At 41.6% G+C, this 24,267-nt stretch overlaps 1 protein-coding gene across 2 annotated transcripts; it reads left to right on the top strand.

Annotated features, from left to right (window-relative positions):
• On the top strand, positions 1–21,985 carry SLC38A4 (solute carrier family 38 member 4). Of its 2 annotated transcripts, none has more exons than XM_054845201.1 (16): positions 1–127; positions 4,207–4,437; positions 5,329–5,419; positions 6,710–6,825; positions 9,868–9,941; positions 10,076–10,168; positions 11,811–11,892; positions 11,985–12,067; positions 12,164–12,222; positions 12,619–12,897; positions 13,016–13,095; positions 14,221–14,321; positions 15,314–15,438; positions 18,061–18,205; positions 19,149–19,246; positions 20,677–21,985. In XM_054845201.1, exons 2-16 carry the CDS (start codon positions 4,319–4,321, stop codon positions 20,776–20,778), a joined length of 1,647 nt encoding a protein of 548 aa, XP_054701176.1. In that variant the 5' UTR covers positions 1–127; positions 4,207–4,318; the 3' UTR covers positions 20,779–21,985. The 2 variants fall into 2 exon arrangements, with proteins under 2 accessions (XP_054701176.1, XP_054701186.1); XM_054845211.1 differs by lacking the exon at positions 1–127 and adding an exon at positions 2,618–2,764.
• Positions 21,986–24,267: the final 2,282 nt, after the last annotated feature.

The raw sequence follows: 24,267 nt of genomic DNA, 5'->3' as shown, positions 1-24,267 counted from the left end.
CATTTGTCTTTAAATCACTGTCCAACTGCTCTAGGTTGCACAGGAGCAAACTTTTCATTACAGGTGCAATTCCTAAAAGATATTTACCTGCTTAGCAAGGGAGGAAGAAAACCTGCTTGGCTCAGAGGTAAACCTAAAACTTTTTTTTCTTTACAATGTTTGATCAATGTATTTTAGATACCGGCCACATCTTTAAAAAATGAGAATTAGAAATTTAATTAATCTGTAAATATAAGTGCAATGTGAAGGATGGGCTCCTTAAGATTTACTGACATGGTAACTTATATTGGCAAATATCTTTGGTATTTCTTCAGGAATGAAATTTAGTCTTTTTTTTTTTTTTCTTTCATACAGCAAATTAAAACCTAAGCAACCAAAGCAGCAAAAGGTGTTCAAAATTGACCAGGCAATTAAGAAATGAATGCTTGCTTTCCTGTGCAGCCCTTGGCTAGCCTCTGAGAATTTTCAAGGGTCTTGATTTACTTGGCTAAAATTCCTATAAATGAACGAACTTGTGAAAGAAGGCTTTGCATTTTAATTGTTTATTTCACAGTGACAACACTTATTTCATTTTGAAATAGCTGTGCAGACAATAATATTATAAACTTACCATCGTGAAGATGAAGAATCTGGCAAAATCTGCTAAATCAGATACCATGGCGGAGCTTACGAATCTTGATACTGAAAAATCCATGAAAAAGTTAGTCACATCTGTGACCTGGCATTATTTGCCCAAGGGTTGTCTATTCTCTTAGTGTCCGAACTGCAGACTGGATAGAAATCAATAACGTTGTGAAATCAGATGCCAAAAATTTCATCATTTTCTGAGTCATTTCTGAAAACTGTTATTTAATAAATGATGCAGAACAGTATCCTATACTTGAAAAGAAAAATAGTTTTATAGGGATAAATATCTTCCCTCTAATAATAGATGAATCTCTTTTGCAACCAGTATTTCCATTTTAATGCCATACTTTAAAAGAAATCTTTTCTGTTCAGCCAAATGCTGTGGGAGGCAGCAAAACCATCACCGTATTGAAGCCAAGTTTAAGGAACTTTGTAGACCTAAGAGATTTTTCTCGTATGTAAACTTGTATGTAAACTTATTGATTTTAACTGAAGGGAAGGAAAAAGAAGTGGAGAGCTTTTTGTTTACTTCCAAACTTACAAAATTCCTCTGTAGGGAGAGGAAGCTGGGCAGGTCACGATGGGTTTGGATGTTTGAACAGGGCTTAGGTACCAAATTCAGAACTCCGCAGCAGAAAGCGTTAAATCCCAGGGAAGCTAAAGCAGATGAACTTTGGTGTTTCTCCTCCAATATCATGAGCTAAGCTTCTGGCAGGGCCCTGTCATGCCATCACTGCCCTGGTGCCTGGCCATCACCCAGGAGCAGAGGTCCAGCCAGCACGAACCCCTGCAGGGGCGAATCCAAGCACCCACCTACCAGCCCTGGCAGTGGGCTTGGCCACGGTACAGCGTGCGGCTGTAGCCAGCACTCAGTTTAAAACAGAGCCAGCTAGCGCATCCCCCTTTCTCTAAATGATACCTCGCAGGTTGAGCACCGACCCAAGAGGCGCAGGTCTACCCCATTTCCTCCTCGGGTGAAGGGGTGGCAGCTCTGCCCCTTCTACGTTAGTCGTGGGGAGCGCGCACCGCCGGTACCTCAATATCCTCCCAAACCCTTCGGTACCTGCAGCGTTAGGAACCTGAAGAAATGGATTTCCACCAACTAAGGACCATCTCTGCCAATTTCTGCTGAAGTTCAAAGCCACTATTGGTTGCAACTACGGTTATTAGTGCTTGCAGGATTCAAATCTAATGCTGACCTGTTTCATAGGTCTCATCCTGCCCACATTTATGCCATGGGCTTTCAACTCATGGTCTGCAGACGCCTTGAACTCTACCAACTGCTTACTAAAATGTGCCAGCTGCAAGAAACCAGGTTCTCAACAGACTTAATTTTGCCTTCTGAGGCTTTCACCTTCAGCAGAAGACATTTAGGAATTCACAAATTAAAATAAAATAAAATAAAATAAAATAAAATAAAATAAAATAAAATAAAATAAAATAAAATAAAATAAAATAAAATAAAATCACTGCTTCATGCAGTAATTCTACAGCCTCTTGAGATGACACCCATAAATCAGATTACTTGTGTAAATATTTGACAGGACAATGTCCAGATGATTCTTATGCTGTAACATGCGTTTCCAGTCAATTTTTGCTCCCCTTTCCAAAGTGTGTTTGCTGTGCTGCACAGACTTTTCTCCTCAGCCTAATCTCTGTGTAACTTAACTCCTGGCAACTTTTTTGCTTACTTTTCCTCTGTTTCCCAACTCTTTGAAGATCTGTATTTTTTGGACTGCCACTTCTGGAAAAGATGTTTCTCCGACAAGCGCTAGGCACTGCGCACAGTGGAGATTTTACCCTTTACCAGAACAGGGCTACGAGCAGTCAGATTCGTCTGCCTAAGTTTTACACCACAGATTAAAAATAAGCATCAGGAATTGGAAGGACTCTGTTCCTCAGACACGTCTGCATATGAAGACGGTTCTGTGAATGAAACCACAGTTGGGAGGGCTCTGCTAGGGTTTTTTTTATTATTTTTTTGTCTCCCGGAGTTATTCATATCCCGAGAGGGCAGAACCCCCCGGTCGCTGGAATGCGAGTGCCGGCGGCTCTGCCCTGATGCCCGAGTCACTCGTCCCCTCACACGCACTCCCTGCGCAGCAGCTGAAAGGAGTAAACACAGCCGCGCTCTCTGGTAGGAAATCTCCTAATGCACTGTGATATTGCTTTTCCTTTTCAGTTGTCTGGTCTGGGTGAATGTTTTTAGTGAGAAGCAAGGAAGCTGACTTTCATTTCTGGCCCAGGGTCAGTTTTAGCCTCCAGGATTGGTAGTTAAAGTTTACATTTTAAGCACACACACTCTAACATTTTGCCACTACAAATACGTTTGTAGATGTTCTTAAGAACAGCATGTGATCAGTAGCAGAGGATAGTAAAGGTCTGGTCATCGAGCAAGGACCTACATCTATAAATGCAAAACCAGGAAAAAGGCTATTAAATAATTGCACGTTTAGTGTTACAGAGAGCCGGACATAGAAATTATTTGTTGCGGTGTTTTCTGATATTGTTATTACGCTGTGCTGGGCTGCATGTAGCATCGGATATTTATCAAAAATGTAATGGATCCGGCCAGTGTGCAAGGTAGCAGGTAGAGTGCCAGGGGTCTGCGATTACAGCCCCAGGTGTGCCAGCAATGGGCGTCTGGTCTGTGCTCGCTCCCTTCACCGGTGTGCCCCTTTGTCTCCTCAGCTGTGAAATGGAAATACAAAATGCATCAAGGAATATCTTTGGGAAGGGGAACGTATTGTAAAACTGCGAAGTTTCTTGCACAGTGTTTTCCTCTTGAATCTGGGAATGAGCAAATCAATGTAAATGTGTATCTGCAGATGAGACTGTAACATAAAGCTGCTGAAATCCCGGAGGTGAAGTCCTCCTTGTAAATTTGGTTTGTACAGTTTCCTTTGGTCCATATAGAAATAGCGAGGAATTTTTCTAACAAGGGTAAACATAGTCTTATATCTGTGTAATAATCCTGTGTGAGACAGAGCTTCTAGTCACGGGACAAGTAAGAGTTAAACACAGATATACTGAATACTAGAAACTGCTGTATCAGAATTGCACCTCCGAATTATCCAAGTGATCGTACGGAGATGCTCACCTCTGTCAGATCTCAGTGAAAGGGACAAATCTTCAAAACATTTAAATCTGTGACAACATTAATCTTATGATTCAAAACACTGAGTATTTGCCTTAACAGTATGTGTGTTTTGAGGCAGTGGTAGAAAAAGCCCCGATATGCTCCCTTCCTTTCTAACAGCAAGCACTTCTGCATCACCATGCCTTAGAAGTACAAAAGCTGCAGTTCAAGCAATTATTTTCTTCTGGCTTTGTAATTTTTCCAGATGCTGGACATCCATTGTGCATCCAGTGGTCCCTGCACTCTTTACCATTTGAAGGGAGGCAGAAGGGCCGAGTGCTGACATATAAAGGGACATTATGCTTGCCCAGAATTTTCCCAGTCTGCAACAGTTTCCCCTCTTAATGCTATTACAAAGAACAAACACAAACCCAATGATTCACACTGGTTTATCTAATTTGAGGAAAACTCTAATGAGTTTTGTTGTGTTTTGTTTGCAGAACAGAGTGTTCTGGCAGTCCCCGCATGGTAGAGAGGACCCGCAGGCAGACGGTGCGGTGCTGTTTACCCTGAAGAAGCGAGCGTGTGTGCTGGAAAGCGCTGACCACTCTAATGGATCGCATGGAGCTGCAAAAAGTCAACATCGAACTTGATGATCAGAGCAACAGCGGGGAAAGCCTCGAAGATAACTACACGGAGCTGGTTGATTCGGAAAAGGCTGCAATTAGGAGGTAAGCGTTTAAATGGGAAGGCTGTTCTGTTAAAACTAGAAAGCAGTAATCAAAAAACAAGTTTCTCTAATGCCATCTGGGACTGAAAACATTTCCTAGCTAATACGTTGAAATGAGTGTGATTGCTTAGCTAGCGTTTTCCCGCCGCACGCACCCTCCCCGCTCGGCTCCCTGGAGGACAGCGTGCCCAGCGCAGCAGGGGCAGCCCGGGTCCCACCTTGCCAGCTACCGCCTGGACTGACCTCTCCAGGCTTCCAGCCCCGAGCGCCCGCTTGGCAGTTTCCAACCACTCCACTCAGATAGTACACATGTAAATTAATATGTTCTCAGGGTAGTGCAACCTGAGCACGATGAGAGGGGGGAACACTTTCCAGGGCAAGGCATGGAGGGCAGCAGCTCAGTGCTCCTCCAGGGACAGCCCACCCTCAGGCATCTCCATCAGGACCCACCATTGCACCAGCACCTGGGTGGCCTGAGAAAGTCATCTCAAAACCAGCCATCAGCCTCCAGTTCTTGGTTTGCTGAACCCCCCCCGGGGACATATCTCCAACAGGGCAGTTGCAAGGCGCTTTGTTCCTCGGATGTGAAGTACGTGCTCAGCTTTAGTACACTGCTGGCAGTAAGGAATTGTTACTTTCCAACATCTGCAATCAGATATAATTTGAAGATTACTGGTTTTAAAACTAAATTCCAAGGCAAAGCAGAGGTCTATTAAACACGCCATTGGACATGAGAATCTTACTGGAGAAAAGGGGGGGGGGTTTCTGAAGGATTTTTAAATGTTCATTGCAATGTCAAAGGAAAGTTTCCACTAATGACAAAAGGAACTGCTTGAACATAATATGTGTCATAAGCCTTATCTAATATTTTCTTATTTTTCTTTGTGTTCAGTCCATTTGCTAGTGATGATGCAGAAAGTCAGAAGTTCCTTACAAATGTGTATCTGGGTAAAAAGAAATTGGAAGAATATAATGAAGAATATGTAAGTTTTATTCATTTTTAAGGGTAATTATAAAGTAAATCTTACTGATCTGAATCTTTTTCCAAAAGTTTCAGTAAACAAAGTTACTCTGGAGCTTGATCAGCATAATCTTGGCTTTGGAATAGTAAACACATTTTCTAACAGTGCAGCAAACCCTTTCTGTTGCCTTGCAAGTAAAACTGGGTCTTTCCTTCACAAGTAATCGGAAAAATTCCTCAGATCATACTTGGACTTCAGTAGCACCCTTGTCATCTCACTCAAGACATTCAGCCAGGGGTGGGTCTGCACCCATATTTCAGACAGGAGATTTGTTTCAGAGAAACTTTGTTGCTCCTATATCGATGTAAAGCTGGGCCTTGGTGCGTGTGTGCTCGTGTTGTTTCCAGCACCAGTGTAAATGAATCCACATCCCTTTAAAGAAGGGACATTCATGCTTGCCTTCACAGTGCTGAACACTACACGCTCAGCATGACTTTTAGGCAACTCCGTGTGCAAATGGAAGCACAGCACCGGTTCCTGGTGTGTGTGGGGGGGGGTATTTCCCTGCTCATGATTTAACTTTATTCAAAGTTTTCCTGAATTCGATGCAAAGAAAGGCATTGTTTTATTGGTCATGTTACAGGTTTTATTGGGATTGTTCAAACAAAATTAAAAAAACCCCATTATTTGTGATTAATTTGTGTAAAATTAAAAGCCATATAGCCCCCCCCCCTTCCCTTTCCATTTTGTGGCAGACGGGACTCCCTCACACGCCATCACCCCTCTCCTAGTTTTTTGTCCTCTCCCACTCTCCTGCCTCCAGCCCGAGCCACATGGCGCTTCCTTCTTTTCTCCCCCAGACCCACCTTTAGCTCCCCAAAGAAAGAAGCATGTCCTACTTGGAGGGAAAAAAAATAAATAAATCTGTTGGATTAATTTTAAAAATCATCATCTGAATTTGTTAATTCGATAATTGGGAAATCTATTAGATAACAGCAGGTATTCCTGTTGAGCCTAGCCAACACAGCCGGTTGTGGCCATGTCACCTCAGCCGCCTGTCGGGGGTGCAGCCCTCCTCCCCGACGAGACCAGGGGAGAGTGGGAAGAGGCAAACACCTACCAGCGCAGCTGGTTGGGGGGTAAAAGAGAGTTCTTATGGTGGCAAGCGCCTGTGGGCTCAGGAACCTTGACAAGGCTCCAGCTCTAAGGATTGAGGGAGCAATACAGGGAAAACCAGCAATGATGGTAATTAGCGTGGCGTGCTCAGTAAAATGCAAATTAATTGCCATTTTCTGTTCTTGCTCCCAACAGCACCGGGGCAGAGCTTCTTTTGGAATGTCCTCGTTCAACCTCAGCAATGCCATTATGGGCAGCGGCATCTTAGGGCTCTCCTATGCCATGGCCAACACTGGAATTATCCTTTTTGTGTAAGTACGTAGAAAGAAATGCAAATAAAATATAAGCAGTGAGCTGGAGCTCAAGTTTTTGTGGTTAGAGAAGTATGTTAAGCTTGTTTTGTTAGCTGAAAAGTTTTGTAAGATCATCTGTAATGAAAACATACTAGCTGCACGGCAAGGAACCATCCACTGCTGACAAACCTTTTTTTTTTTACTTTAGCTCTGTTTTGTGTCAGGAACACAACTGTGAATTGATACTGTGCAGTCAAAAACCAGAGAGGAAGAACAGTGTACTGGTCCTAAAATAACAGCAATCTTGCTGGTTCAGTATGGCAATTCAACAAGTGAAATAAATCACCCATAAAGTATATGTTTACATCATCCCAACTATCTAATCGCTATGTAGAAATGGAAGAAGAATATTCAATATGTCTGAAATAGCAGTATGCTTTGAATGCAAAGGCATTCACAGATTTATTCAAATTTAATGTTGCTCCCTCAAGTCTGTTTGTACTCAATGTGCACAGATGACAGCAATGGTACGTGGCTGACATATGGTACCTATACAAAATGGGGTTTGATAGACAGTAACAGAGCCATGTGAAGTTTTTTAATCTATGGCTAACTTTGTCAAATTAGAGAGACTGTACCAAAAAAAAAAAAAAATATTTTTTAATAACTAGTTTTAATTTTAACTGAAGCCTTAATCTTAATTCTCCCATTAGGCTGGAATAAAGCATGACAGTACTGTATGACAATAGGCCATTGTTTTATATTACTGAAATCTAACAAGCCTTTAAATGAGGTTGCATGGCTATCTCTATACAGCTTCTTTCTTCTGGAGGAAAGAAACAGCATTTGAAATGCTACATGTAGCTTCTAGTTGCTAAGAAACACCTGCTGTTTTGCCAGTAGAATTTTTAACTGCAAATTAATTGTTGATGCAAATGCTGTCCTGGATAAGTACTTCCCAGCACTTGCACTCAAACACTTTAGATATAGAATTTGCAGATACAAAAATGGAACCCAGATCTAAAATTGACTGCATTAGGGTCTGAAAAAATGTAGGATTTTTTTTTTCCAACTTTCTCTGAGCATTTGTACTAACTAATTAGTATGGCCATAAACTATTGCTGGAAAGAAAACTCTGATACATGAAACCTCACTGGGGAAAGCAATGTTACCTTTGTAATATCTTTATTTTTCAGGCTCTGTTTTTTCACACGGGTGGCTAAAAAAATCTGATATGAGTGTAATGACATTAGCTCTGTTAGCAGTGCTAAAGTAGGGAGTGATGCTAAAGCAACCTTGTGGAGTCTTAACCAGCAAAACCAAAGGACGTCTCCACCTCGCAGCTCATTTTCTTTTCTTTTCTACTTCCATACTTTCTGCATGAGAACATTCTCCCTTCTGGTAGAGGAAGGAGTTTTATTTAAAAGTACAAAACTGTGTGGGGATATTGTTACCCCCATGGCATGCAGCCACTTGCCAGAGGTTCTTCTGTTTTCACAGATCATGACGTTTGCGTTAGTGGGACAGAAAAACTCCATCTACTAAATGGAAATTCCTCGGCATTCATTTTAATTTAGATGATGTTGGTAGCATCGTCTAAATCTTTGTAATTTACTGTTCTCATGTTGCCCAAGTGCTCTTGTGGTGGAAGATGTCCTACAGGGAGAAGGCAAAAGGAGAGCTCCTAAAACTCAGCAGCTCTCCAGAAGTTCCCATTACATCCTCCTCTCCCGTGGGGGAGGTTTGCAATGGCATGGAGCATGCACCGGAGCATCACTTCTGCTGCCTGGCATGACTTAGGAAGTGCAATCAGGATGGCTTTGGTTCACCACACCTCATGTGTCAGGACATAGAGACCATGTCTCTGAATAGCAACTGCATGGGTGCCCCTGATCAAGACAGATGCCATCTTTGCTGCATACAATGCAACCTCAGACAGGATCCCCCTTTACCATATTGCATGAGCCCAAAGCATGAAAGACAACCCTGCTTACATGAAGTCTGTAGTTGTCTGTCTCTCTTGGAGAAATAAACTTGAGAGAAAATTGTGATGGTCTGGTGCCCATCACCTGGCCCCTGGGCCTATGTCTCCTCTTAGACTGTAACTCATTTACGAACTTGACTGTCAATGTCTCCCATATCTATACCAAACTATGTGTTCAGTGTAGCGGAAGGTGTGGGCACAACCTCCTGTTCATCCATGGAGTAAGGCACATCAGTATTTCCTAGCTCTGTCATGTTATCATCACATGCCCTTCCGCACCAGCACTTGTGCAGGCTGATGACAAGACAGTTATGGTAATAAGATATGCTGCCTGTGGTGTTGTGCCCTGAAAATGTCATACAAAGCTACATTTTTCACCAGCAGTTTGAAAGAGGCAGATAGCTGAAATCATAGGATGCAAAAGTTGTGTGGAAAGAACATAGCAGTAATCAGAATTAATGAATTCAGGCACCGGTACCTTCAAGCAGACTAGGCTTGAAGTGCAAGTGCTCCAAGGTTTTCCAGTGTCATGCCACACTTTAGCATTATGCAAGATTTCTAATCTACTTTGCAAAGTGGGCATCTCAAGCTAAACACCACAACTTCACAATGACGTTGCAGAACTCAAAAGCAGTGACTAGCCAGGAGCTGGCAGTGAAGCTGTCAGAATTGTGGTTTGGGTTGGAGTTTTTTTGACATCTCTGTGTAAGGAGACAGACTAAAATGAGACGTTAGTGAATAGGTAAGAGACCAAAGACCTGACTCTTGCATTTAAATCTGTTTACTTTAGTAGGGTCTTTTTAACATGTAAAATTCTGTCCTTGAGGAATAATACAGGATTGACACTTACCTGGTCTTAAACAAGCATTGAGAGCCTTCTGGAGCATATAGGGTGCAACTGCACTCATGAGTAAGCTACAGCTGACACTTAGCTTTTTGCAGTAGGAGTCCAAAACACAAACTTGCTGAAAACTGTTTACGCATTGAATTTCATGAAAATGAGCAAGTGTACATTCAAATTAAGTGAGTGTCTCTGATGTCCTGCTTGGGATTCTGATTTCTACTTTGCCTTGCAGAGTTCTGCTGCTCAGCGTAGCGATACTGTCACTCTACTCGGTCCACCTCTTACTGAAGATATCGAAAGAAGGAGGTATGAGGATCAGGCTGTGACTGACTAAGAGTCCCTACTGCATGCATGTATTTTACCTTGGAATGCAACTCATCAAGTGTGTCCAATGCAGTGGCCCATGTTTCTTTTTTGTTTTGTCTTGGGGTTTTTTTCAGGATCACTAATATATGAAAAACTGGGAGAAAAGGCATTTGGCTGGCCTGGGAAGTGTGGTGTTTTCATTTCAGTTACAATGCAGAATATTGGAGGTAAGGGGCAAAAGTTTTTAGAAAAACGTTTTCTAATTTCTCATGCTTTTGTACAGAACATAAGTGCTTTCTCTCCTCTGTTGGACTAAAAGGCATCAGAGGTTAAGGCAGGTACAGTATACACAATATTGTGATAAGGAAGGGCAGGAGAAATTCATCTTGCCTTGTTTCAGCTATCTGACACTTCAGTGTCTGGTGAAAGCTACTTGCCTGGAATGTCTCCATGACCAGTGAAGAGCCTTCAGTGATGGCTAAAATTGCTTGGGTGACTGTCCTCAAGGAGTTGGACATTTCTCTTCATTGAGTACAGCTTAGACTAGACATCGTCTGCTTCAACTTAGAAAAGATGAATCCCACCTAAAAGGAAAAGCACATGGTTCTGACTTCTCCATAAAGGCTCTTCAGTAGTTCATTTTCCAGCTGAATTCTCTCCTTGAAATGACAGTTGGGTTGTGATCTCTCTAAGATGTTGACTGTTTAAGAGCAATTATTGAAAGTATTGATCCACACAGATACTTCCTGTGAAATATCTATCCAGAAACCTCTATCCGCTCAGAACAGGAGACTGTTTACTTACTGATGTAAGCAGTAGGGGTAGGAGTGCACTTTATGCAACAAAGATTATTTCCTTTTACTATTCTGGAAGAAGCCTTTTAGGAGACTGGAGAACACCATATGTGAAAGCTCAGGGGACATTGTAATATTTTCCATATTTCTTAAGGAGAGGTAGCTGAAATACAAATGAAATGCATCATTGGTCAATTAAATGTATGTAGATTTTTCGTCATGTCTCTCTTGGAACTTGGTATGTTTTGCAAATCTCCATTGACAACTTTGCTACCCATCCAGAGGTGGTTCACATCTCTCTACTGCAAGAGACTTTTTGATTATGTTCATAAAAGTTCCTATTCCATCATCTTCCTTTCCTTCCTCAAGCCTGGATATCAAATGTGGTTGAATACAAGAAGGAAGTATGCTTCCCTGTTAGAGAGGAACAGTTGTTCCTCTAGTCCAGTGGTTTTCAACCTTCTGTCTAGATTGATCCATAGGTCCCCAGAGACCTCTCTGTGGCCAGCGTAAAATAACTGAAGAAATCATGCCTTCTGGCAGTACATTTAAATGAGATGTATAGAAGTCTACCCTTCCATCGGGAATCTTGATAACCTGATATCTTGATATCTTTTTTTTGTATACAGGGTAGTGTATTGGAAGAAAAAAGCTGAAAATAGAAGGGATAAGGTAGATTAAGAGATTTAGAAGCAGTAACAACTAAAGTTACTACAGCGTGTGGATGCACAGTGTCCATTGGAAAACCAACATTACAACAGAAAAACAAAATTAAAAGTTAAGAGTGTAAATTTCATCAAAACGGTGATTTGAGCATGCTGTTAATTCAGTAATAACCGTATTGTATTCTAATACTGAATGCTAGATGTCGTTCAGGACATGCTCATAACAACGTCAAGGGAACATACCATCTATTTAGTGACACTGTTATTTGAACAAAACTCATTTTTCTATTTAGCAATTTCCCCAAATAATATGTTTCTCATGCAGCATTAATTTTTTTAAAACAAATTATTTTTTGTGGAACTACATTGTTTTCTCTGAAGGTGGTTGTTTGGTTGTTTGTTTGTTTCAGCAATGTCAAGCTACCTCTTTATTATCAAATATGAACTTCCTGAAGTGATCAGAGCATTTATGAAACTTGAGGAGAGTTCTGGGTAGGTACCTTTGCCCAACCTCAACCTCAGATGAAATTTTTCCACTTTGATATCAATGATAATAATTGTTATTTTTTATTCCTCCTCTTTAGAGAATGGTACCTAAATGGGAACTACCTCGTCATACTCGTAACAGTTGGGATTATTCTTCCCCTCTCCCTTCTAAAGAGTTTAGGTAAGATTAATGCCCCACTTAACCTCATTTCTTATTTCTGTTATGATTGTGAATTTATATGTAACTGAACTGTATATTTTTTTTCTTGCTTCACAGGTTATCTTGGTTATACGAGTGGGTTTTCGCTGACCTGTATGGTTTTCTTTGTCAGTGTGGTAGGTGACTGTTTGAGTATTGTCTCTAAGCAAAGACAGAGCCTGTAAACTCTGCAACGCTGTTATATTTCTTACCATAACAATTTAATGTGGATGTTAGAATAGCAGCTGCAAGGGAATCAAATCAACAAGCCTATTTCTGAACAAAGCCAGAATAAAAATGATCAGCCTAAAAAAACAACGCTTGAGAATAAAAAACAAAGCAGGACAACAGCAGAGGCAGAGTAACAAGAAATACTTGCTGGAGAAGCATAAGTGATAGCACTTGATTTCTTGCTCCCACTCTTTCCCCTCTCTTGTCTGTGTGCCTGTTTATATTTCTGCTGGCATATCATGGGTGTAAGTGTAATCTCCTATGGTGGCACTCTACTGATGACATTGTCTACTCTTTTGTAGGTAATCTTCAAGAAATCCCAAATACCCTGTCCTCTCCCCATCATGGACCACAGCGTTGAAAACTGGACTGCCAACAACAACACAGTGCCAATGCACCTCGTCATGTTACCAAATGAGTCTCTCGGTTCTGGTGTGAATTTCATGATGGACAACACAGCTGGGCACTTGCCGGGCCTTGAGGAGCCAAAAGATACCTCCTCCAAAAGTGGTGTAGAATATGAAGCACACAGCGACAGTAGTGACCTGTGTCAGCCAAAATACTTTGTATTCAACTCACGGGTAAGGGAGATTCTGTAGAATTTGTCTTTAGCCATTTGTACCACAGCTAAACTGCTGCCTGCCAAAAGTCAGAGGTACAGCAGTGACCCTTCTTACTAATGGGAGCTTTATTTTACAGACTGCCTATGCAATACCCATCCTGGCATTTGCATTCGTATGCCACCCTGAGGTGCTACCAATATACAGTGAACTGAAAGAGTAAGGTTCTTAAATTTTGTCCCATACTTCCAGTTAACCATAGCTAGAGATCACTTTCTACGTGTTCTGCCTTGATTGCCAGTGTGTAGACACCCACTGGTTAATGATTTATTGCTTTCCATAGTAAGCAGATATTGGCTTTGCTTTGAGCTAATAGTCAGATACTGGTGACAAAGAACCACTGTTCAGATAGCTGCATTGATCAATATTTACTTAGGAAAGGAGGAATCTGGACAGTCCTTCGAATGATGTGAAATATACTGGGGAACTTGTTTGCACTGAAATGGATAATTCTGGTTTCTAAAAATATCTTAATGAGTTCTGTGTCTGGGTCAGCTGCTGCTTACTCTTAAAGTTTCTTGGGATGCCATTGGTTTGGGTGTCTTACATAGGCTCTTAACCCAGCCTATTTTGCTTATCAAATATCAAAAATCAAATACACTTGCTTAAATAAGCACAGAGTTGACTGTTGGGAAGGGCTAAGAAAATGCATTTGTTCAACAGCAAGAATTACAGGAGGTTGTGCTGCAAAACTCAAGGAGGCCAAGACCCATTACCTCCTATTTCAGCAGGTTTAACCTCAGGAGAGATAAAAATTCTCAGATGACTTGGGAACCTGCTTCCAGGTCCTATATGCTGAAGATTTTCTTACACCAAATCTTTAACAAAAGGATTTCTAAAGAAAGGATTTGACCTGCAGGAGGTTCTTGAACGTGCAGAACAGCCCAATGTAGTTATAAGGGTGTGTTCAAATAGAGATGACTGAAAGCTCTTGTCTATTATTATTACCAGCCCTGTAATTTTATCCACTCTGTTTTTTATTTAAAATACAACGTTTAGGATTGTTAGTATATAAATAATGATATACAAAATAACATGGCACATTTATATGTTGTCACTAAGCAAGCAGTAGAAATGGAGTTTCAACACACTTGTACAAGTCTGTGCTGTTCTTCACAGAGTTGCGAAGCTTCAAGTAAAGAGCTCCGTATAACTAATACAGTTGCTATGAACTTACTAGCCAGTGAGGGGACGTCAGTAGAGCTAAGACTCTTCAGGGTACTTCTTGTACAAGTAGAGGCTTTATAAGAATAGCACTGTTACTCTCTCTCTCTCCTACTTCAGTCGTTCCCGAAAGCGGATGCAAAATGTTTCAAATATCTCCATCACTGGCATGCTTATCATGTATCTTCTGGCTGCCCTCTTTGGATACCTTACCTTCTACGGTAGGTCAAAGCCCTGTTCTCTGCAGAATTTCCCCTCTCCTTTTAAAGCAGGTGAGATGGATCTATCACGCTGAGGCTCAAATGTTCATGTATTTTCTGTGGACTTGAATCCAGGTGTAAGCATTATTCAAACATAATACCTGAATAAGCAGTGGGACTTAATAAGCTGATAATTAATAAGGGACTGAATAAGCTGTGAGGCCACAAGTCCCTCACCTGTGAGAGACTTGGGGTCACCTACTCGGGGGACCAGTTGTGTATCTCCTGGTTTTGTGAAAGACTACAGCCTGCTGTAAACTTGGCTCTTGGCAAAGGCCAAGAGGGACCGTACTAAAAATACTCGAGTGCTCAACAGTTTTACATGACACTATTAAGCACTACCCATCCTGGCTCTGACGCCACTAATTCAGCTTCACCTATGCTGAAAAACAGGTGCAAATCATTCTGGTGTAAAAAAAATATGGATAAGCTAGACTAACCGGTAGGTAAACAGAGTACCCCCTGTATTAGCACACCGTTTTATGCAAACGCCACCTCTGTTTACCTCGTTAGTTCCTCTGTTACAGCAGAGAAGTGAATGACACAGCACAATCTGCTCTCTATCGCCCAGGCAAGAGGGCTCTGTCTGAGAGCTGGGACACCTGGGTAGAGGTTGAAGGGAGCTGTTCCCAGTTCAGTGAGTTGTTTCCCATTTCATATCAGAGAAATTATTTTTACCTCAGGTTCCACATCCACTTAATGACTTTGAGAAAGTCATTTGAGATACTGGAGTACAAAGCATCACCTCAGAGCTGTATTACCCTCATCGTCTCTGAATGATGGACTTGTATCGGTCATGCTGGGAAAATTCCTCCTTCGTGCCTAGCCCATAACATGTATCTGATGACAGCAGCTGGGCCAAAGCTAATCTTATCTGGCTGCAGTATAAAGATCCTTTTGCATGTGCAGATATTGCTTAAGTGATTTAACTCCTTTCTGTTTCCTTTTCATAGGAGAAGTTGAAGATGAGCTACTTCATACGTACACCAAAGTGTACACCTTCGACACGCTCTTGCTGTCAGTTCGCCTGGCAGTGCTGGTGGCTGTCACCCTGACCGTGCCCCTTGTCCTTTTCCCCGTAAGTAGCACAGCTGCTGAAGCTGAAATCAGGGTTAGCTCGTAAGCACCGACTGTATGTACTCAGCACAGACAAACATTGAAGAAAAGTAAGCCTGAGATTTTATTTGGGAGAGTCTGTTCTCTCATATGCAGTTTGATCAGAGCAAGGACCTTCGGTAGTTAGGGTTGCAAATTTTCAAAGACTGAAATAAATCAGTCTGTAGAAATAAATCAGAAATAAATCAGGAACAACTGCCCTGGCTCTCTCTCTGGCTCTCTCTGTACTATATTTATCAGAGCAGCAGTGTAAGGACTGAAGACTTGGGGATATACTGAAACCACTTACGAGATTTCCTAATACAGACATAGGCACCTACTATAGCATCCAAACTCAAGACAGACACGTGCAGCTCAGGCCACGCACCGTGCAGGACTGCCAGACCCCGCTGCCAAAGTAGAGGGGCAGAGGCCCTGTGCACACCTTACACGCTTGGGTCTATGGACAAGGCAGGAAGCTAAGTGCCAGAAAACAGAGGCAGTCAAGACTCAGACACAGTCAGATGTCTGAGCAAAGTTTGGAGCTTCTAGGTGCTGTTCACAGGATAAAATGCAATATCCACCGTAGCAGGGACAGAAAGGCACAGCTAAACAAACCCGAGGACTGACCTTCCTCAGGGATCGATCCTCACCTGCAGAGCAGACCTCCAGGCTCCTGAATGTACGGGACCGTCCCTCGTGCCTTCCCTGAGCTCCTACACAGCAGGGGATAAAATAGTCGATCCTGGTCATTAAGTTTTGGGAGGCTGATGTGCCATTTGTATGACACATACAAACCCAGCATCATGCTGCCGGCGGGCTCCCAGCAATCTGTGTCACACCGTAGTGTTCCCGTCTGATGAGAGCCGTAACCCTGGGGTCCTGTTGCTCCGTTGTCCTGGATGCAAACACGAGCTCTGCGTACATACTGTTTCCAGGCCGGCTGACAAATGCCTAAGAGCAGTGATCACCGTTCGAGGTTGTCTACCAAGAAAAAAAAAAAAGGTTCTGGTATAGAGCACCCAGAGCGATCAGTCCATCTAGCTTAGAGTGCTCCGGTGCTCTGCCTTAAATGTCGTGTTTAAACCAGTGCCTAAGTGCTTAAATCACTCTTAACTAACTGATCGCTCTTGATGGGAAAACAAGCTAAGGGCATTGCAAAAGCCTCTGTCTCTCAGAGGTAGCATTTTGCATTTTTTAGCTTTCTGTATAATCACTTTTATACCTGAATAGTGTGTAAAGGCTTAGCAGTTACATACCCCAGCACTAACTGCTCTATTAAAAGAACTCCCAAGTTCTCATAAGCCAGCATATCAAACAATTTTATACAGCCTATCAGGACAGCCAGCTCAGCAGATCTAATTACTCCAAATAAGCGTTACAGTTGTATCAACTACTTTTTTTTATGCACTACCACATTTGTATTTTCTTAAAGTAGTCAGAGTTTATTCTTTTCAAAAAAAAAAAAAAATTGCATTGCTAAAAAATAAAATTAAATATAGATATCACTGTAAAACTTCATTTTGATAGCTTCGTTTTAAGGACAATGTCACAGCAGGAATAATGCACAAGATGCTGACACTAAGTGAACAGGAATGCAGGAAGCAGTTCTTTGGTGGAATAAAGCTGTTTTACACCAACCCAGGGACTGGACAAAATTTTTGCAATCTGTCTCCCACTTCCTAATATTGGCTCACATCAACCTGAAAAACATAAAATGCAAAATTCATGCTATGTTTTCAAATGACGGGCTCCAAGTCTGACAACACTCCATACGTTTATTAAATTGCCAAACTTATCCAGAAACAGTTGTCTGCTATTTTAAAACAACCAAACAGAGGTGGGGTTAGAGCTTTTTGCAGTGTAAAAACATTTTTACTCAACTTCTACATTTCAAATCTTTTAAGTTAATCACAGTAGTTCAGAGTAACATTATCTCCTGCCACCAAAGGGATTTGCTGTTGACCTTTTTCCTACTTACCATCTTTGCTGATGAAAAAGTAAAAAAAACCCTCTCTCTGTGTTGCATGAGAAAGTCAGCAGAGCTAAAAGGATCCTCTGCAATAGCTTTTAGGATTATAATTTCCACGTAGAGTTGAAAAATATGCTTTTATTTTGGGGGAGATATATGTGTATATATTTAATGGAAGTAAAACAACAGCATGCTCTTTCTCTGACAAAACTACATGACAGAATTCCTGTGGGATTTTCAGAGGGATCAGGTTCAGGAATACAGCAACTCATATTTCACCTGTGCATTTTTTTGCCTGCAGATTAGTATTCGTAGTGGGGGTTTCCTGGGGGGGGGGGTTGCTGATATTAGCATCTTTCAGTTGAACAGATTTCATGTCCCTGATTTTACACCCTATTTACTTGACTTTCTTCTACATTGCAAATATTTGAGTGTCTGCATTAAACTGTGAACCCAGTTCTCAAAAACGTACATCAGAGTGAGATTACATTAAGGAAATCAAAGACTGAAAACACATTTCTTCAGTCAGAATTTCTTACAGCAAAAGTAACTAGCATAGATCATTTTAAAAGAGTGAAAAGCAAAGACAAATTAATTGCTGTTCTGCTTTCCCTTCTGGTTTTCATCTTACAGATCCGTTCATCTATCAGTGCGTTGCTGTTTCCCAAAAGGCCATTCAGCTGGATAAGACATTTCCTGATTGCAGCAGTAATTCTTGCTTTTAATAACCTGCTTGTAATTTTTGTCCCAACTATTAAAGACATCTTTGGATTTATTGGTAGGTTTTATAAATACTTTTTGTTTACTCTGCTAATCCTTTTCACAACATATTTACATTCATGGACTGAATTACAGTCTCAGTTTGGGTCTTAGAGTAGAGTAATATAAACACAGATTAAAGTTAAAAGAGAAATAAAAATTCCCAAACAGCTGACAAACAAAGCTAAACACTACCCAACTTCATTGCTACCCTGAATGAGGCAGAAGGAATCCAGTAATCCCAGTATAAAAGCTGGTAAGGAACTCCCATTTTGACAAAAAGGTCATTTAGTGCTTGTGGGGGAAAGGGAAATCACCTTTGGTTTTCAAGCATCCATAGCCTGGACAAAATGCATTGACTTCCAAACTGTGATGTTAGAAAAAGGAGAAAAGTGACACACTTCTTTTGACATTCACAGTTCTCTCCCTACCTCTTTCTTCTGTTGAGTTTTGGCCTCTGACCAAAGAGGTCCATGAGCAGCCTCCATGCTCTGAGCTGTTTGAGGACTCAAGGATGCAGATGCCCTTGAGAAAGATTCCTCTGTGGGGTTTCTGCCTTTTTTGTGCTGTATACTCCACACAAGGAGTTGGTTTGCACCTCCTGGCTTTTACACCTGGGCCACCGTTGGGCTCAAGGAGTAGGCACTTGCAGGGCACAGCTCACATGCCCTGTTTTCAACACCTGCTCTCCAGGGTCATCACACCCTGGGAGTGCCTGTTCGTCCCCACTTGATCAGCTCACATGCAGACGTCTGTATCACAGACAGCCGCACCAGTTCAAAAAAATCCTCTCGGCAATGAGTGTCTCTTCAGGCCTTGAGCACTCAAATAAGTGTTTGGACGTCCACAGCTCTGCATGGATGCTGTCCACAGAGAAAGCTGCCTCCCTACACGCTCTCTTTTGCAGGACCACCATGTTGCTTATGTGTCAGCACAGTACTCAGCTCCGCTTTCTCTTCCAGGTGCCTCTTCTGCTACAATGCTGATTTTCATCCTCCCTGCTGCCTTCTACCTGCGGCTCGTTGAGAAGGAGCCTCTGAGGTCTCCCCAGAAGATTGGGGTAAGGGATCTGGCAGCAACTCCAAAAGGAAGGATGGGAGGGTGTGTGCTTTCCGCTGGTCACAAATACTTGGCCCTTTGACTTGCAACGCCCAGCAGCGTGTCACAAATGGTAGTGTCGCACTCAAAATACAAGTCCGGCAGTTTCATTCACCTTAGCGTGGAGAGCCAGGCTTCACAAGCCAAAGCCTTTAGCGCCCTACTCCTATTCATACACAACAGTAAGCGTCTAGGGTAAAGTGTGTCTTAAATCACTAGAAAAAGGCATTTATTTAATCCAGTCTAAGCTCTAGTTAACACCTGCACTTGTAGAAATAACACCTAGACAGCGTATAAGGAGCTGTTGGTTCATGCTAGAAGGTCAGCTGTGGATTAACAGGAAGATGTGAGGTCAAGGTTAAGAAGGAAGTTGTACTGCAGAGATAATTAAGTAATAGTGACTTCCCCACTGAGATAGATCCATACACTTACAGGAGACATATATGAAGGTCCATCATTTATACGCAGCATGTGTTTACACATCATGCTGGACTGCTGCAGCAGTACCTTTCATCCTGAACATCAATAGCTATCTGCACTTTTAACAATATCACCAAGGAGATGTCCTTTGAAAATGTAATCAGAAAAGTACTGATGAAATATATATGTAAGCATGTAACGTAAACGGATGTACATATATATATATCTATATACATGCTCACAAAACACATGGAAGTGAAAGTTCAACCAATACATACTGCGAGTACAAAAGAAAAGGTTTGTTACCATAAAATGGTTTCTGAGGATGACTTTTGGAACTGTTAGTATAGAGAGACTGTGAATATTTGTTCATGTCTCTTTGTTCATTCTTCATGTTGCTGTGTGTTAGGCACATCTAGAATTTCACACCCTGCACTGAGATCACATACAATATTCATCTTTGTGTTGCGAGGCAGAATAGTGTTAAGTGTGGACAGATTACAGTAAACTAAAGCCCCGCTAAAGCAAAGTGGGAATGTAAGCATCTGAGTCACTTGAATATATACAGAAATGCCTTCAGAGAAGAGAGATGGGCTTACCTGTTTGTCTAATGAGGATGAAAAAGAATAACTCTGAAGCTGTTTTTGATATCAGAGACAATGATAATTCATTGAAAATTGGTCAGGTTTAAAGAAAAAAACTGTTCCTCTGTTAGATTTTGTATTATTGTTCATATTAACAAAGTGGGGTTTTTTTCAGACCTAGCCTTGTAAAGCCTGGCTCTCTTGGACTGAAATTCACACGAGACTAACTTTGATTCCTATAGCCCTGTATGACACTACTTGGGCCACAGAGAATGACCCACACTCAGGCCCTGGGTGTTGCAGAAATGCGGTTCCAGTGGGACAGTCTATGAACTGCAGTCTGCTGGGTCACTTGCTTTATTAATACCGTTTCATTTTCTAATTGCAGGCTCTAATTTTTCTCATAGTTGGCATAATCTTCATGATTGTGAGTATGACTCTTATTGTAATGGACTGGATCTACAATCCCCCAAGTTCCAGACATCACTAATTAATGTGGAGACAACTGAGTGCTTTTTATACCATAAATATTTGTATTGTGTGCTCCAAAGGACACCGAAATGGGACTGTTATTCCTAGCTAGTAACTGCAGTATTTTGAAGACAGTTTCTGGTAAGGTCACTAGAACCCAATGGAGTCTACGTCATCCTTTTCATTAAGGATTGTTATTTATGCATTAGGAACCTGAGCTTAGCATCTCTAGCCAGGTTAAATGAAATGTGTGGTATGGATGCTTTCTATTTTCAAAACCGAAATAACTGTGTACATACTCCTCAAAAATAGCTTGGTGTTACCCTTTTCAACCTCTCCTGTCATCCTAATAACCACAGTTCCTAGAGCTCTGGAAAGGTAGTGGCCAGAAAACCAATGAGTGCCTTGTTTTTTAGCTGAAGGTCATGGGAGTGGGTGCCCAGCTCCAAGAGAAAGGGTACAGTTTCTGTAGGGGATCTGCCCCCTACCAGTCTGTCTGTCAGAAAGGTGACGGCTTTGACTAGCCAGCGGATAAAGCTGAGCATCAGATTTGTTGCCCAAATTCGTCACCTTTGGCAGGTGACCGCTGTCATACAGAATAAAGCTCTCTGGCACAGACTCTGTGCCAGGGCGTGTGCTTGAAGAACAGTTGAGCATTCACATTTTGTTCTTAGAGATGCCTGTGCTGGAAATGTCAGGCATTTCTGCTGTGCGTTGGGTTTTGGGGGTTTTTTTTGTTGTTTTCTTTACTTTTTTAACTCTTGGGAGGGCTTGCATCACTGAACAAGTTGCATCCTCCATAGAAACTTGTCTTCCATTCTCACGGGAATTTAAGGAGACCACAAGGTGTGGCTAAGCACCCTATCCAGTATTGTTCAGTACTTGTGTATTTGATAAATGTTCAGCGCAGGAAATTGTAATTTGCTATATATAAAAATATATGTATTTATGTACATAATTTTTTGTTTTCCTCTAGTTATAAAAATGTTATCCTGTGGCAAATGATTTTTGAATTTTTTTTTATGTGTCACTCTGTTTTCATAGCCACACACTTAATATTGTTTTGAAGAAAACATATTGGATTGGTGGGTTTGTAAAAGGTTCATTTTTATTCAGCAGTGTTTGAAATACAGCTGTAGCAAGCCCTAACTGTTACCTGTGTAAAAACACATTCAGATGTTTACTACTTATGTTACAATAAATTGCAAGATGTTGAGAATTTTTAATATGTGCCTCAAAGTTCTGTATTACCATTGTAAACCACAAATTTGGGAAACTTGCTTTGTTGCTGTGCCTTAGCTTGTCTCTGCGTATGCTAGCATTCAACAACATACGTAATTAAGCTATGCAAAGGAAAAGACATTACTGACAATCTCAAGTGTATCATGCTGTGCAGCTGTGCAAGATAAAAAAAAAAAAAAAGGTTAAGTTCTGTGGTATAGGGATGCTTAATTAATGCTCAGTACCCTCCAGATTGTGGTTTTGTCTATGCTGTGGAGTACCCACTACATGTGCTCTCTGTACACCCCAGGGAAAGACAGTCAGAGAAGTCACGTTAACTCCATAGCAGAGAGAATGAGTGGGAAGGTGCGGCTGTTGGTTTTAACGCGCTTACACAAATCCGGGCTCATGCAATTGGAGTATTCATTTTCCAGGTTCGAAATCTGTTCAGTAGACACCTGTGAACTCAGAAAGCCATAAAGCACACAAAAGTTGACTCTGTTCATTCATCAGCTTCACATGAAATTTCGTGTGTGTGTATAAATGTGTGTCTACTTACAGGTTAACTGGAAAAGCATATCAAATATATATTCCAGGCCAACCGCTATATTTCTGAGCAATATTTTATGCTCACTTGAGTACTGTATCCTTAATACACTGGGGCACACTTCCTTGTGTATGCTACGTCTGGTTTGCATTTTTTTAAAGAAAAAGGTGCCAACTATCTTTTGCTCTATTTTAAGCAGACTAATACAAATAATACTGGAGAGACCTTTAACATGGACTAGAGTTAATAGTAACACACCCACACACCTCCCTTCCTGTTGCCATTACTGAGAGTTACATGTATGGAAGAACTAAACAGTAACTGCATCTTTGCTTCGGAGCAAAAGCACATACAGTGACTGCAGCTGCAGGTAGAGACTTAGGAATTCATGTAGCCCACCTAAAATATAGGCGACCTCAAGAAAAGTAACGGAAAAACTATGGAATGATGGCACAAGTCACTGCCTTTCATGGCACAAAACTATCAGTGTCCAAAATAGAGGTAGAGAGTCTGTAAAATGTCATTTTTTCCAGTTAAAATCTGTTGGTCACAGCGATACGCAGCTGCAGCACATCCTGGGAGTAAGGGTAGTATTCCACACTGACTTATTAGCACCGCTGGGAACGGTGGATGGTGGAGTTTTCTGTTCACTTTGTGATGTTGACAATAGGCCTTGTGAGTATTTTTATTACAAAACCATTCATTGGTGTACAATAAATGAATTTATTAGACCTCAGAACTTTTTTCTTCAGTTTTAGGCCAGCAGGAGAAGGACTTTTTTGAAAATCAAGCAGAGACAAACTGGTGGCCTTTAACAGGAGCATCACTAAAACTGCATTCCCTTTTAAGAGAGAAATTTGTATGTCCACGTATCTGCATATGAGCAAGACAGCAGGCGGGGCAGCCCCTTCATATAACCACCCTTTCACATACCCTGTTTTGTATCTATTCATGGAGCTGCATAGACATCACCGGGTAGAGAATGGCTGGCGTTAAAAGTGGGGCTATCTGCAAGATACTGGATGCCTCATTCTTTGGAGCGTGGGATTAGCCGGGATACACAGTATAGCAGCTAAGTATAGTCACTATTAGGAGCGCGCACCAGATGGTACGGCTCTGTATAAATACTTCCTATCATCGCAGCTGTAGGTTTTCCCACTGTTATATATTTGTCTGGTGTATAATCGTAGCCCAAAATATACTGGTCTATGTGCCGCTCCAGCACTGATGAGCTCATGTGAGAACCACGCTCACAGATCTGGCCAGCCAGCATTTGCAACCTGTCCGCTAATAAGGGAGGCACGGCAGACCCAGACGCTTGCTCAACACCTGTGACACAAACATCCTCCCCGATTTTCTCCTTCCCTTGAGGTTAGGTATCCTTAATTCCCTGCAGCATCTCCTTTGCTCTGTCTTGATGGTTCCTGAGGGAGGTTGTTTTAATTAAACAACTGAAATTGTGGCAAGTGAATGAGGAGAGTTAAAGAGAAGGAAAAGGCATGTCTTCAAGGACAAAAAAAGAAAGCAAAGAAATTTTAGTGGTCATAGAGGTGTGTCGTTAAATGCATGTGACAAGAATGTCAGAAGTGATATAGAAAAAAACACAATAGTACTCAATAAATATTTCAGCTCTGGATTTGGAAAGAGGCAGAACAAGGGACACTCATTAGAGGGCAAAGTCCTCTCTAGTCCATAAATAATCAAAGATGATGTTAAACAGCATCTATCTGAAAGAAAGGC

Source organism: Grus americana, chromosome 1 (genome assembly GCF_028858705.1).
Source record: "Grus americana isolate bGruAme1 chromosome 1, bGruAme1.mat, whole genome shotgun sequence".
Classification (NCBI taxonomy): domain Eukaryota; kingdom Metazoa; phylum Chordata; class Aves; order Gruiformes; family Gruidae; genus Grus; species Grus americana.
The sequence above is the reverse complement of the archived record's forward strand: the minus strand, read 5'-3'. Positions and strand labels throughout refer to the sequence as shown.

Excerpts from the sequence above, each read along its gene's own strand:
- SLC38A4 (XM_054845201.1), top strand. The coding sequence starts at position 4,319 with ATGGATCGCATGGAGCTGCAAAAAGTCAACATCGAACTTGATGATCAG. Across the intron at positions 14,322-15,313 it reads TGGATACCTTACCTTCTACG|GAGAAGTTGAAGATGAGCTA; the intron begins GTAGGTCAAAGC and ends TCCTTTTCATAG. Across the intron at positions 19,247-20,676 it reads GGTCTCCCCAGAAGATTGGG|GCTCTAATTTTTCTCATAGT; the intron begins GTAAGGGATCTG and ends TTCTAATTGCAG.